General features: G+C 36.3%; 1 protein-coding gene across 3 annotated transcripts; it reads left to right on the forward strand.

The window, feature by feature from the left end:
* Window positions 1–5,725: 5,725 nt before the first annotated feature.
* On the forward strand, window positions 5,726–11,029 carry LOC112200815 (xylose isomerase). 3 transcript variants are annotated; one of them, XM_024341825.2, is made up of 21 exons: window positions 5,726–5,877; window positions 6,224–6,306; window positions 6,397–6,501; window positions 6,757–6,831; window positions 6,908–7,037; window positions 7,119–7,210; window positions 7,339–7,389; window positions 7,803–7,879; window positions 7,957–8,011; window positions 8,115–8,216; window positions 8,360–8,411; window positions 8,607–8,652; window positions 8,742–8,797; window positions 9,204–9,255; window positions 9,388–9,467; window positions 9,579–9,649; window positions 9,796–9,836; window positions 9,954–10,053; window positions 10,178–10,249; window positions 10,335–10,412; window positions 10,821–11,029. In XM_024341825.2, the coding sequence occupies exons 2-21, from the start codon at window positions 6,238–6,240 to the stop codon at window positions 10,854–10,856; spliced, it is 1,440 nt and encodes a 479-aa protein (XP_024197593.1). In that variant the 5' UTR covers window positions 5,726–5,877; window positions 6,224–6,237; the 3' UTR covers window positions 10,857–11,029. The 3 variants fall into 3 exon arrangements, with proteins under 3 accessions (XP_024197593.1, XP_040375240.1, XP_040375239.1); XM_040519306.1 differs by lacking the exon at window positions 5,726–5,877 and adding an exon at window positions 6,006–6,145; XM_040519305.1 differs by lacking the exon at window positions 5,726–5,877 and adding an exon at window positions 6,006–6,134.
* Window positions 11,030–15,511: the final 4,482 nt, after the last annotated feature.

Here is a 15,511-nt window from a genome sequence, read left to right on the forward strand (position 1 = left end):
TTGGCGGCGAGTTGTTTGCTTTGTCAAATGGGCGCTGCCGCCTAGTGGCAGGGTGAGACTAAGTGTCGTCAGATTTACTTTTCGGCGGCAACATAGGAGGAAAGTTGTGCTAAAGCTGGTAATTATGCTATGTTGTAATCGGGTTACATATCTAGTTATCTTTCCGCTATGTCACTGCTATGTTAAAGCAAATAGAGTAGTTAATTGTGCACTCTTTGCTAGTTGGTGCTTGTTAAAATACAAGTTTCCTGTAGAAATTTCTGATATTATTTCAGAAAATACTCTAGATGCTTATTGTAATTAGGGGTTTAGGCTCATTATCCCCTCCTTGTATTCGACAGTTTCATTAATCAAGGCTTGAGGGCAGCAACACCAGCCCTTTATTAAAAAAATAAAAAACATAAATTAAATTCACAAACCAAGTGCACTAAATTCCACAATTATATAAAACATATATAATAAGATATATGAAAAATGGAATATAAACAAGGCAGTCAAAATAAAAAATAAAAATAAAAACATACTTGATTTCGAGAAAACAAAACGATGCTAGCACACGCGCGTGTTGATGCAGGTGTGCATAGCAATATTTTTGGGCTTGAGAAAAACTGGGCTGCTTCCTCTCTCTTTTCAGTAGTGGGCCTTGTTCTTTTTTTGTCTTTTCCCTTTTCTTTTTTTTTTCCTTTCTGGGCCGCAGGGCCTGTTTTTGTTTTTTTTTTCTTTCTTTTGGGCCGGGTCACCCTTTTTTTTTATGGGTCGTGTCCCCCTTTTCTATTTTTTTTTCTCTTCTTCTTATTTGTTTTTTTTTCTCTTCTGGTTTTTTTTTTCTTTCTGGTAGGCTACTGCATCGAGCTGGGGCGGAGACTAGGCAGTGTTGCAGCGCGAGGCCTAGTGTGCTGGGTGAGAGTGGGCTGGGAGCGAGACGCATGACAGAGGGCCCAGGGCTGGGAAGGACACGGGAATGCTGCTGTCGGATGTACGGGCTGCTGCAGACGGGGTTGGGGTTGCGCGGGATTGTTGCAAGGCGGGATCTGCAGGTAGGAGGCCACAATGATGCAGCGCTGGGAGGTGGCCTGGCTTGCGGGCTGATGCGTTGGGAGGGGGTGGGGCACTAGGCACGGCTGTGTGGGGATAGGCTGTTGGGCTGCCGAAGGCTGGAGGCTGTGCTGCAAGGCGCGGAGCGGGATGTGCAGCAAGAGGTGAGAGGCTGGGTGTGCAATGCCCGGCAAGGCTGAAGCGGCAGAAAAGAAGAAAGTTTTTTTCTTCTTCTAGGGTTTGTGTTTTTTTTTCTTCGAATTTTGGCTATTTTCTCTGAGCGTGCTGATAACGTGTAAAAGTAAATTGAGAATTGGAATTGGTCTACTCATTTGATTTTATAGTCCCTTTATATAGGGAGAAAATTACAACGGAAATATCAATTACAATGATAACATTAAATGCTGATTAATCTGTAATCGATGCTGATTGATTGCTAATTGCTAATTGCTAATTTCTTGATTCGCTCTTCGTCAGTCACTTTGACGAAGGCACATAATATGCTTTTCTTTTAACAAAAAGATCTTTTTATAGAACTTACAAAATAAATGGATGTTAGGTATTTGTAGAGGGAAGAGGAAGAATACAAATAGATCGACAGAAAGGGAAAGGTTGGACTACTTCAGTAATTAGTTAGTTTTTTTTATCGAAAAAAAAACTGATATTAAATTTAACGGATTATGACCAATTAAGGAGTTTTTCTATTAGGACCTCCATATTTGCTCATTTGACCTCTCATCCCTTTACACCTTCTATTTGCTTTTTAAAAAGTAAAATTTGCTAAGCAAACCTCTTTCATATACCTAACTTAACCTTACTCATAAAAGAAAATTTTTGGGAGCATTGAAGATGAGTTAGTGTTCCCATAATTATATATTTACCACAAAATAAACTTGACATTGTTAAAAAAAAATCTGAGATAATTATTGAAAAAGATAGTGTAACTAATTAACATAAATTTATCAGGGGTTTTTCAAGCCTACTATTTCATGCTTAATTATGGATTTTCAAAGCTTAGTTTTTATGGTTTATGGTTGCATGCTGAAATTTAGATAGGTTGCAATATTAAATTTGTTCACGCTATTCTTTTATTATTTATTTTTATCTTATATGCCGCTTCACAAACTTATTTGGTTAGTTTACATGAGGGCTCTCTATCCTCCGTTTCATGATCCTCAAGAGAAACACCTTTGTATCATAGTTTTATTTTTATATAATTTTCCAAGTAATTTTAAATGCATTTTCTCTTGATTTTTTCTTTTTAAAAGCTTTTATAAACAAAGAAAATGAGAAATATGAAATGAGAACTAAAATGGAAATGAATAATTAAAGTACTGTAAATGTGTTTCCATTATTATAAATCTTTGCAGAGAAGAAAATATTTTCCTTATTAGTTTGCTGTCTTTAACGGTCTTTTTGTATAAGGATACCTATGTCATTGAATTAAAAATTGAGGGAGGTTTAGTGAGTAGATTAAGAGGTCCCAATAGAAACTTTCCCAATTAAGTTGACACAAATATGGATCTATGGGAGCAATGACATAATCAGCATAGGGTCAATGGGGACAGTGATCTCCTCCCTTTTTTTTTTTTTTTTTTTTTGGAATAAGGGCTGGTGCGGCTATCCTCAAACTTTGATTAATGAAATCGCAGAATACAAGGGGGGGACATGGTACCTAAGCCCTATGTTACAATATAAATCAAGAGAACATCCTGAAATAATAATAAGAGTCTCAACTAAAATAACGTATTCTAGCAAACACCAACTAGTAAAGAGTGCTATACTGGCTACTCCATTCGCTTTCTAATTGTGGTGATATATTGTAAAGACAACTCTACTACATAGAAGCATAATTATAAATTGTACAGCTTTCCCACTATGTTGCCACTAGAATATAAATCCAGTGACACTTAGTTTCACCCTACCACTAGGAGCACTCCATTTGACCAAGTAAAAAACTTGCCACCTACCTAGAGCAGACACGTTATTGCCTTACGGTGCGTTTGGATGAGAAAATTATGAAATCCATAGGAATTTATAAATCATGGAATCTTTAACTCCATTAATCTAAAATTCCATTAATTGCAATTTCTGTTGTTTGGTTGTAACCATTTAGGATTTGAAATGTGTAATAAATTAAGAAAGTTTAAAACAAATAAAAAAATAAAATAGAAAAAAACTTTGTTTTGGAAATGAAAATTGAATACTGCAAGGGAATTCGTAAATGACAACTATTTTGGTGGAAATTGAAGTGAGGAATTTAAATGATGAATTCCTTCGTTTTTTTCCACAGAGAAATTTAGAATTTTCAGTTTGATAATGCCAAACGAGGGAATTAGCTTGTAGGAATTATGAAATCCTCACTTTCAATTAAATTCCATCATATTTTCCCTCATCCAAACACACTCTTAGTGATCTCCTCCCTTTACTTAAAATGCTATTTTTATTATTCAAGATTGGTTAATATAAAAGAAACTATTAAACGTGTGAAGTCATTAATCGCATTTATGGGAAGTGGATCAACCATCTCCAAAACCCTTGTCCTAATTCTGCCACTTGATAAAATAAAGACATTTGTTTACTAACTTAACATTACATTTAGGGTTATTATCACAAATGGTACCTGAACTATACCTCAATCTTATCGATGGTACCTGAACTTCAATTTTGATCACAACCAGTACCCGAACTTTTCAATTTCATTTTAAATGGTACCTAGAGCCACCTCCGATCACTATTCCGACTAAAAACTGCATTGGAGGTGATCATAGTGATGATTTCAAGGGTTGCAATCATAGATAGTGATGATTTTTTGGTAATAGACTTGCCTTGAACTTGTTTTTTTGTTTTTTATTTTTTTAGATTTGGTTTTTTTGATTGGAATAGTGACCGAATGTGGCCTTAGGTACCATTTAAAATGAAATAAAAAAGTTCAGGTACTGATTGTGATCAAAATTGAAGTTCAGGTACCATCGATAAAATAGATGATAAGTTCAGGTACCATTTGTGATAATAACCCTTATATTTAACCTCGTCGGCCCTTATTTCTCATCAAATAAAACTTATTCAAAATTCAGAAAATTTCAATGATAGTGACTCTCTTCTTGTACCTAGAAATTGCATAAATAAAAAGACAATCTTCTCTATCTTGAAGGGAAAAAATAAAAATAAAACACCCATAATCTTTTCCAATTAGGAATATGCTCTATATTCATTAGGTATATCTTCACTTGAAATAAGCTTGCTTTTCAATTCATAGAAAAAGATTGTTATAAGCTCTGTACTTGTGGTTGAGCTTCTATGGAAGGCACGGGCAGGACCTAACATGATTGTCCTTAGGCCGAGGACTGGACCAAAAATTATGGGTCTGGCCCAAAACAAGTGTTTGTCCCAACAGGGACTGAACTAGGACCAGATAGGAACATTTCGGGCCCAAAACATCTTTTTGTCTCCAGAATTTAATTTTTACCAAGTCAAACATAAAGTTAACCATTTCCTGAATTCCCTCCTCAAAGTTATAATCTATTAAAAATCACATTCCAACTATGGAAAAGGCATGAAAGATCAAATAGGAATTGAAAATTCAAATTCAAGAGGACCACCAGTTTAACAGCTCATCAGTTCAAGAAGCTGGAAATTTTGAAAGTTTCGGACTTGATAGAGTTTTCAACTTTTCATGGCAAAGCCAAAGAGTGTCAAGCCAGCAAGACAAACTCACAAAATTAAATAACATGACAATGTTTGAATGGCTGAAATCCTAATAGAAAAAAGCAAAAAAGGTAAAGAACTGAAGCTCTATATCACAAATTCACCAACACAGCCAACTGAATTTATTGCAACAGACCAATAGCTTTACTCCTTCTCTTCAGGTTCAACAAGCCAACAACAGCATATTGCAGCACAATGTTTGCTTTCCAGTCCATTTGCAGCCAAGTCAGGCAACCATGCAGCAATCAATTAGCAAGACTAAAGTATGATTCCCTACACAATCTCAAAACAACAAAAAAAACCAATGCAAATTAAAAACAGTACACGAACAGATTTAATGCCTTAAGGAATCAATGTGATATTCAAATAATTCAATGCCTCAATATCGAAACTCGGAATTTTATCAAGTTTTAAAGCAAAACTCGTAGGACCATACTCAGAAATAGTGAAACAGAAACTTAGAAATGGGAATTCAAAAACACAAAGCATGTGCATTAAAAATTTTCATCCCTTTAGTTTTCACATGACACAAATTAAGTCTCTGCATTGACAAAGATAGTCTAGGCTGGAATCGGAGATTGAGAGAGTCACGAGGGCCACGCTTTGGCACTGAATGATGCGATTGGAATTGAGACGAGGAGATGAAAAGAGTGGTTTGTACTGAAAGTGAAAGGAAAGATGAAAAATGGGACATGGGTTTTGGGACAACTGACCTACGATTTTTGGGGCCTATTCAAATTTTGGTGATACCAAATCTGAGCCTATCTTATAGTAGTAGATTTCTAAAAATAGTCAGCGAAAATATGTATTGCTGAGTCAGATCTCCGTCATAAGCATCCGGATAATTAATCTTTGGAAAGTAATCTATCCAAAGTGACATATTTGCCCATCTCCAGAACGGTAATTACCGCAACCAGATGGACAAAATAGTAAAATGCAACCAATCCTCTTGTTTTTGAGAATCAGACGTAACCAATCCTCCGTGGTAATCTAATCCAAAATCAAATTCTGAAGTATGATTTAAACTATAACTCTATACGTTATATGGGAAACTGGCTATAAAAAGACCCACTTCACCACAGTCAGAATTAATCACTGTTTCGCAGAAGGATAGACGACGCCACCTTATTCTCTGTAAGTGTCCTTTCATCTTTGTCTGCTTGATGATTTTGTTTTATGCGTATAAATAAATTTCGATCATACGGATGAAACCCTGTTTTTTTTTTTTTTTTTTTTACAAATGTTCAGTAAAAACGAGTAGTATGAAATTTGGGTTCTTTAAAGTTTGAAACTTTTTTTGCTTTGATGAATTAAAGTTTGAATCTTTTTCTGCTTTGGATGATGGGTATCAGTGAGTTGAATAGATGGTTTGTCTATGTGACTGGGTCTGGGTATTGCTCATGTAATCTCTGTGAATTCATTAATTGATGGGTGGTGATCGACTGTGTTTGATTGGTTAGTCTCTGGTTATGTTTTGCAGAGTATTTGCTTTAGATGATGAAAATGAAGGCAGAGAGGATATTGTTGCTGCTTGTTTGTGTCAGCTTCTTTATCTTTGGAGTGGTAAATAACCTTCTTGAATCTCTTTTAGACGTAATTCTAACTTTGTTTTTTTTCCTGAAAAAATTATCGTATGGTTTGTTTTCAATGCAGACTGCTGGTCCGCAGACGTGCCCTGCAGATCTTGAGAGTGATTGCAGTGGTTCTGGGGAATGGAAAGGGGAGTTTTTCCCTGAAATTCCCAAAATTAAATATGAGGTAAAGAGGCTTATATGACCCATTTCCCTTATGATTGCATCGATTTATTTATTTATTGTTTTATTTTGTGTGTGTGTGTGTGTTTTTTTTTCAACTGGAAGATGATATCCTTAAATGGTTCTAATACACTTACATTCACACAAGTCGAAGGTTGCATCTGAAATTCTGAATGTTTTGTTGTTTGCGATGCATCATTGTTCTAAGAAATTTTTCTTAGCAGAACTGTTTTCATCTGTATAACTTTTTATCTTGCAGGGCCCCTCTAGCAAGAACCCCCTTGCGTACAAATGGTATAATGCAGACGAGGAGATTCTGGGGAAGAAAATGAAGGTTGGTAACCCTTTTATATTATTTGAGTTTTCAAGCTGCTAATGGTTGTTAACTGAATTTTTTTTGCCAACGTTAGGATTGGTTGAGGTTTAGTGTTGCATTTTGGCACACATTCCGTGGAACAGGAGCTGACCCATTCGGTGCGCCTACAAAAAATTGGCCTTGGGAGGATGGAACTAACTCTGTTGCTATGGCCAAGAGAAGAAGTGAGAACGTCCTCTGTTATGTTTCTATTTATGTGACAGAGTGATTGAATTATATTTATATATGCATAACTTACAATGCAGTGAAAGCCAACTTTGAGTTCATAAATAAGCTTGGAGTCGATAGGTGGTGTTTCCATGACAGGGATATTGCTCCGGATGGCAAAACCTTGGAGGTAAATCATTCCTTAAGGTTACTTTTACTGATACATTAGCAAAAGAAAGCATGATCGATGATATAGCATTGCTTATACAAACAAGATAAACAGGAAATTGTTGATTTACCTAGTTTTGGTTGTTGCAGGAATCTAATAAAAACTTGGATGAGGTGGTGGCCCTTGCCAAGGAGCTTCAGGTAAGTTTGTACAATTACAGCAGGAAATAATGTTGTGAGCAAATTCACATAATAGTTGAATACAATTTTCACATGCCGGTTGGAGACTTGGAGTGTTGTTGTGTAGGCCAAATGGCTTTTAGGTTTGCTGTATTTCATATGTATAGTCTCCATGCAATTTAGCTCAGGCTTTTAGGTTGTTAACTCTGTGAAGGGAGGATACATTGTCAACCTCCAAAGCCCATCATACTCAAGATTATCTCTGATTATCTGTCATCCAAGTCATATGAATAATGAAGAAACCCGTATTAACGAAACCAACATTCTTAGTTGATCATATTCATGGTTTTTGACATCTCACAACGGCTAGCGATTGTTCAGATCAGTGTAAGAAGCCATCTCCCTCATTTAAACGCCTCATTATATGGTTGCAGGGAACCAAAATTCGACCTTTGTGGGGCACAGCTCAGCTGTTTATGCATCCTCGCTACATGCACGGTGGTGCCACTAGGTGGTCTTCTTATCATATTGAATGTACTCTGTCCATGGAATTATTCTATGCACTAATACTCTGAAAATGCTTTACAGCCCTGAACTAGGTGTATATGCATATGCTGCTGCTCAAGTTAAAAAAGCTATTGAGGTGGGTGGTGCATGTATATCAAATGACTGTAATTTGTTGCATATTTTAGTCTATATTGTTGTCACCTCTTTCAAATGCACTTGCTCATCTACACGTTCTTCAGGTCACGCATTATTTAGGTGGTGAAAATTATGTGTTTTGGGGTGGCCGTGAGGGTTACCAGAGTCTCCTGAATACCGACATGGGACGAGAGCTTGATCATCTGGTGTGTCTTGTTTGCAAATATTTCAAAATTATATCTAGAATTAGGCTGTATTTATTTAGTGAGTTGACACACCATCTTTGTTCATTGTCTCCATAATGATCCTGTCCCGGTTACTGAGCATATTGTTGGTGGTCTATTGACAGGCAAGGTTTCTTGAAGCTGCTGTTGCTTACAAGAAGAAAATTGGATTCAATGGTAGATATACTTATGTTCATATTAATGCAGTCATGATACTAGATAGTTGTATAAATGTTGGCTCCTTTCATTCACTGTAATTATCATTAGTGATTGGTTTCTCAATGCTATTAATTTATTTCATCAGCATTCATTCCTAAATCTTTAAGGAGCTATTTTTGCTGTTTTGTTTTCTTCTCCTGCTATGCTATTCAGGAACACTGTTGATTGAACCGAAGCCTCAAGAACCTACTAAACACCAGTATGCTTCTTGCTTGATTAGTTAGAGATATGGAGTAACTTCTATATGCTTACCTATCCATATCCCTTACCTGTGGTATGGTTTTATAGGTATGACTGGGATGCTGCAACAACAGCAAATTTCCTGCGAAAATATGGCCTTATAGGTAATCCTCATATGTATCCTCTATATTTTTGTTTTCCCACCACTATGTAGTTGCTGGTTGAGATTTAACCTTGGCATATGGTGAAATGATGCTCTGAAGTATCATATGTACAACACGTATTTTAAGCTTAATTTTTTGTACACCTTTTTTACATATCATCTTCCTCTTTCTTCTTCTTCTTCTTCTTCTCTTCCTCTTTCCTCTCTTCACAGTACATGTCATGTAGTAATTTGTTAATGGTGTTTTTGGGAATACTGAACTTTCTCTAAAACCATGGAGTCGATGCACTATTTCCCTCCAATATGACTCCACTAACATCGTATTCATATCATTGGAATCACATTTGCTGTTTATTAGTCGTCACTTGAAGAAAACCTCAGCCTTGTCATTTCAATTCTTTTTGCAGGAGAATTTAAACTTAACATTGAGTGCAACCATGCCACTCTATCTGGTCACAGGTACCTCCCACGTTCATCTCACCACATGATCTCACGTAGAATAAATTGCACTTTACATTTCACTTTGTCATTGTTCCAACACATAAGAAAATGTGAACCCTTATGCAAACTTGTTATTTTTGTACCGGGCAGCTGTCATCATGAGCTTGAAACTGCAAGACTCAATGGTTTACTGGGAAACATTGATGCAAACACTGGAGATCCTCAAATTGGTATTTGCGAGCTTTACTTTTCTAACTACATGTGTACATAAGTGTGTGTGTGTGTGTGTGTGTGTGTGTGTGTGTACATCAGTGAATAATATGGAGTCTTTATTGTCACAGGATGGGATACAGATGAATTTCTCACAGACATTGCAGAGGCGACTCGAGTTATGCTTACTGTGGTAAAAAATGTATGTGTGAGATTAGTGTATTCATTTTGTAGTTATAAGATTTAAAATTATGATGTAACATGCAATTTCATATTGGCCAAAGAGGAAAATAACCTTACAATTTCATGAGCTGAATCAGTATCATCTTTCTTTTGTCCCCTTGACAGGGAGGATTGGCACCAGGAGGCTTCAACTTTGATGCAAAATTGTCAGTGCCTGTGTTAACATTTTATTTTTGTCACATTATGTTATGTTTCAAGGTGGCTGTTTAGCTTCCTTTTATAATGTTTTTTATTTTTATATTTTTTAATCCCACAACTTTTAGACGGAGGGAAAGCACAGATGTCGAGGATTTGTTCATTGCTCATATTAGTGGAATGGATACCCTGGCCCGTGGACTCCGTAATGTCGCCAAGCTTATTGAGGTACTGTGGTGTGTGTGTGTCTGTGGTGTGTGTGTGTGTGTTTTACACTCTTATGGAAATTATTTTCCACTGCCCCATCACTATAATATTACTAATTCTCTTCTTTTCTAATTTAACAATTAAGGACGGTTCTCTGGCTGAGCTTGTTCGCAAACGATATGAGAGTTTTGATACAGAGGTTGGGGCCCAGATAGAGGTAACAAGCTTAAACTACCTTGTTTGATCTCTTGGTCCTGAATGGCTTAGATGGCTAATGCATATTGTTAATGCACCTTCCACAGGCTGGTAAGGGTGATTTTGAATATCTTGAGAAGAAGGCCATGGAATGGGGTGAACCAAAAGTTCCTTCTGCCAAGCAGGTAATTTGAAACTTTTTTTTTCACTGCATTATGTATGAACATAAGTGTGTGTATGTACATATGTACATAAGTCTACGCCAGTGTCTAAATATACGTGTGTGTGTGTGTGTGGTTACTCTCTTAGTGTAGATGCTGCAGATGCAAATAATTATAAATTATTTGAAAAAAGAGGATATCACATGAACAAAAAATCGAAATTACTCTTCTGTCTCAAGCTCTGTGCATTCTACGTTCTTACATAATTTGAAAATCTAAAGACTAGTGACCACTGTCCAACATTTAATAGGTGATGCATACAAATAAGTCTATAATACCAAGATGTAGTGTTCTAACTTGTTTTGTCTGATTTAACCTATATGCTTACCCTGGCCTTGGATATAAATACTGAAGTTATGCGCTCTGTTGCAGGAACTTGCGGAGAGGCATTTCCAGTCTGCTTTGTAGACATGTAAAGTAAATAGGAATAAATACCCGCAAGACTCTTTTCTATTTTGTTTTTGTGCAAACAAGGTAAACAGTCCTTGCAACAGTTTAGAGGTACAATTTGGTTAGATCCAGAAAGGTATATAATGCTCATCTCGCGGCCATGATATCGTTGAGATAATGAGTTTTTTGCATGTTTTAGATAGTTTAAGGAATGGAGCTTGCTTTTTCTTTGCAGTTTGATGATCTTAGCATTTTCCTAAAGCTTCTTAAAAAGAAATCTCGGTAGCTTGGTAGTTGGTTAAAGAGTTCCAAGTTTCGAAACTCCTAATTTATTGGCCAACCTACTATATGGTATTCAACTCCTAGCTTACGTATTGACCTTGGAGGGAGTCTTCCATTTTTAATTCATCCCACTTTGCTGAGTAGGAAATATCTTTCACCCAAACTAATTGGCCTTTTGGTTTCTTTTCAAGTTTTTTACCAACCCTTGAACTATTTTTATTTTGTGGTGATATCATCACCGAATTAAAACTTATCACGTCATGTAAAATTAATTTAATACTTAAAATTTATTTTTTTAATAAAACATCATGATTAACTGTGACAGTTTTATATTGAGTGGTGGTATCACCACCAATAAGACAATACTTTGGTGGTGAACAAATTTGAATTTGAACTTCTGACTATGTGATGACACATGGCTATATTAAACCCAACGCAACAAATTTAGCTTTTTATTATTTATTTTTTATCTTCTCTCATGTTCTCTCTTCTGTCTTCCTTGGCATCGCTACTTCTCCTCTTCACATGAGAGGATGCTTGTTCACGTACCGGCTTTATTTATTTAATTTAATTTAATTTATTATTATTATTATTATTATTTTTTAATTAAAAAAGGGATTAAAATAATAAAAAAGAAAATCTATGGCGATTTCGTTTTAATTATTACATCAAAATGATTTTTAAAGAATGAAGGATAAAGTGCACAATTAGGGTATAAGATCTTTACCTGAGAGAGAGAGAGCATCATACGCTTCAGAAAAAGTATGGTCTAGAGTACTTGAGAAGGACTTGTATATTATCATCTAAATTAGAAATAAAAGAATCTGTAAATTGCATCGAAATATAAATAGGATTGTTAGTGGTTGATTTCGAAATCCTATGTTCTATCATCTTTGCTTTTCAACTTATATTTTGTTTGTTTGTTTCTTTCTTTAATTTTCACATTATTTCTTTAACTTTATTTATCTTGATTGTTTATGTGATGTTATGTTCTTAGTTTGATTGATTGAGTTAGGATTTAAATTGATTATCAATCCTCAATTGGAACGACCTCATACTTGCATACTATACTAACGATGATTCGTGCGCTTGCGAGTTTTAATTAAAATTTCACAATAACTTTTTGGCGCCATTGTTGTTGTTGTTTTTTTTTTTTTTTTTTTTAGTTTAGTGCAACCTAATAAAGCCCCAATGCCTATGGACCATGGGCATTGCAAAGCTTTAAAAATGTTTAAAAAGCCCAACTTGGCCTGGCCATGAAATATCACAATAGAAGTTAAAGCCCAGCCTGGCCCAACACAAGCCTAAAAAATTAAGGCGGGGCCAGCTCAGCCTGGCCCATTGATGATCTCTAGTAATATCATATCAACAAACGCAAGTCTCATGAGCCACCATCTGTTTATATAATTAATGTATGACTAAATTATGTTCAATTTTGTTGTTATTGTTGTTGGTGTTTTTATTTTTTAATAAGTTGTGTATATTCATCTCTAGTTAGGTACATTTATAGTATGTTTAGGTCTACAAATACAGTTCAGACGATAGGAGTTACAATAACTATCCTAACTATTACAACAACAAATAATAGAGAAGTCATAAAGGTAAAAGTAGTAGAGGTGAATGTAGTTGGGATAACTTCATGAATGCTGACACTCTTCCTCAAGTTGGTGCATAAATATCTTGAATACCCAACTTGTTAATGCATGAATGAAATCTTTTACTTGACACAGCTTTTGTCAAGATATCTGCCAATTGATCTTCAGTTTTCACAAATGGGAAGTCAATACTTCCTCCCTCTAGTCTCTCCTTGATAAAATGTCTATCCACTTCAACATGTTTAGTCCGATCATGTTGAACGGGATTGTGAAAGGTATAGATAGCTGACTTGTTATCACAGTGTAAACTCATGGACTTCTTAGGTTTGAAACCCAAATCTCTCAACAAATTTCTTAGCATTTCACAAACACCATGGGACATGCCTCTGAATTCAACTTCGGCACTTGATCTAGCAACAACTTTTTGTTTCTTGCTACGCCAAGTGACTAAATTTCCACCAGCAAAAGTGACATATCCAGAAGTGGATCTTTTATCCGATTTAGAACCAGCCTAATCTACATCAATATAGCCTTCAATGTCCAGCTGGCTATATGCTTAGAGAACATCAACCCTTTACCCCGAGCTGACTTCAAGTATATGAGAATTCGAACAACAGCATCCATATGATCCTCACTCGTTGAGTGCATGAACTGACTTACCACACTCATTGCATAAGCAATGTCAGGTCGTGTGTTTGATAAGTATATCAATTTTCCTACCAACCTTTGATAGCTTTCTTTATTACACTACACCAAAAACCTTAACACACAACACTTTTTGCACAACGAAAAAAAAAGTGTTGGGTGATGAAAGAAAGTGAATCAGACAACATAACTTACGTTGTATAAGGTGGTTAAAATTATGAAGTTTTTATCTAGAAGGTCATTGCACAATGGTTACAAGAATAATCTGTTGTGTGAATAAAAAAAAAAATTGCGGCAGATTTCCCTTCTAGATGGACTCAAATTTAGCTCCAAATTGTACCCTAGATGCCACTAAATTGTACAACAGTTTAGTTACTTGTGTTGTAGGAGTATACTTGCAAATCATCATACAATGATTTTTAATGTGCCTTGTGCAAGTGAGTGGCAAAAATTGGAGAAGTCTCCAAAATGACATTCATTCGCCCCCAAAACAAGCAAATTTGGCATCAATGGTTTGTCATGCTTGCAACTTCCTACAACATAATGAACTATTTCTGTTGTGTGAATGAAAAATGCCTAGCCTAAGCGCCAAAACTGTCATTTTGATTGCACGAGCAGGAAATTTCCATCTTTTGTTCCCTTAACTATGTAGCAATTCAGACAACGTAAATGTATCTATATGTTGTCTAAGGAACTAAAAAAAAGAAAACAAAGGTATTGCTTAATGCCTTGGACAACTGAGGGCACATTTAAACAAAGTTAGTGCCTTAGCTGTTTTTCATGTCTGAGAGAAAAACCCCGAGCTTTTCTTCACTTCAAGCAAAACCTAGATTTGTGCTCACCAACTTCTCAAAAAACTTAGCATCACAAATCACCATCTTCCCACCATCTTTTAAGTTCGGATTAGGTTCGAGTTGGGTTCGATTTGGGGTTTTTCATTCTGCTAAAAATGGGATTGGGTTCTCACCAATCGAGTTGGGGGTTTTTCGTTCTACTGAAAAGAGGGATTGAGTTATGCGAATGATACGCTCCGTTATGGTCTTAACAGCGTCAAAGCAACCTCACTGGCTTTCACCCAGTCGAATATGCTCACCAATCGGTACTAGTTTCCTCTTCTCTTTCTCTATGTGTTTGGGTTTGTTTAAATTGAAGATATGCGGTTGATTCTCTAGGGTTTTGTGCTTGTTTATTTGCTGGGTTTCAGGCAAAGAAGACGCAAGAGGAGATGGAGAGGAGAATCTTGGCTTGTGGTATGAGTCTTTCTCTTTTCTTATAATTGAAAAGGAGGTTCCATTTGATTTCATAACCTCTCGATCTCTTCTCTCAAGACGCCCAACACTCACAGCTCCCCATCTCTCTCGTGAAATCTCCGTCCTCTTCATCCTTTCCCACATGGCTAAAAGCACCAGTCGATGTTGATGTCGAAGCCAAAGCCTATCCTCCAGTGATTCCGGTGGATAGATACTTTCTCATCTCTCCCTTCATCTTCTTTGCATTTCACTTTTTGGTGTTTCTCTCAGATTGGGGATGAACATGCTTCGCTTTGATATGCCAATTATATTTTTGGGCTTTTGATGTTCATAGTTTTCTGCAGGTTATTGAGTGTTAGGATCCCCAGGATCCACGCCCAGAATTGACATGGTTGCAAAAGAGAAAGAAGGAAAACAAGAGGAAAAAACTAAGCAAATAAAACTGATTCAATAATTTGATATCTCCATACAATTCTTATTATTAGCTATTTAAGCAGAGAAATACTCTAGAGGTAGCGGACTCATGTAAGGAAAAGCCCAAATATGCCCAAACAACAATGATGGCCCATGTACAAAGATAGAGTCGTAACATTTCCACCCGCTCAAAGAACAGGCTTGACCTCAAGCCTGAAATGTCTTCCAACTTCCACAAGTGACGTTGTACTGTGGAATTTGATGGCTCATACCAGTGATCATAGCAATACCTGTTAAAGGTTGATCATTGATGTACCTGTCAACCTCAATACCGAGCTGAACAAATGATGCAACAATGGTACTCATTGCATGTGTGACAGATCAGCAGTGCACCAAGAATCAGAAAGGTGGCAAGTGAAAAGGGCATCCACCCAAATAGCCAAGCTTGAGAGGCTTGATCTATGTCAGTCAGTACCTTAGCTAGTCT

The sequence above is a fragment of the Rosa chinensis genome, chromosome 4, assembly GCF_002994745.2.
Source record: "Rosa chinensis cultivar Old Blush chromosome 4, RchiOBHm-V2, whole genome shotgun sequence".
NCBI lineage: Eukaryota > Viridiplantae > Streptophyta > Magnoliopsida > Rosales > Rosaceae > Rosa > Rosa chinensis.

What these genes read in the sequence shown, in the direction of transcription:
- LOC112200815 (XM_024341825.2), top strand. Translation starts at nt 6,238, where the DNA reads ATGATGAAAATGAAGGCAGAGAGGATATTGTTGCTGCTTGTTTGTGTC. An exon ending in GCTTCTTTATCTTTGGAGTG is followed by an intron (nt 6,307 to 6,396) that starts GTAAATAACCTT and finishes TTTTCAATGCAG; the next exon opens with ACTGCTGGTCCGCAGACGTG. An exon ending in CAAGAACCTACTAAACACCA is followed by an intron (nt 8,653 to 8,741) that starts GTATGCTTCTTG and finishes ATGGTTTTATAG; the next exon opens with GTATGACTGGGATGCTGCAA.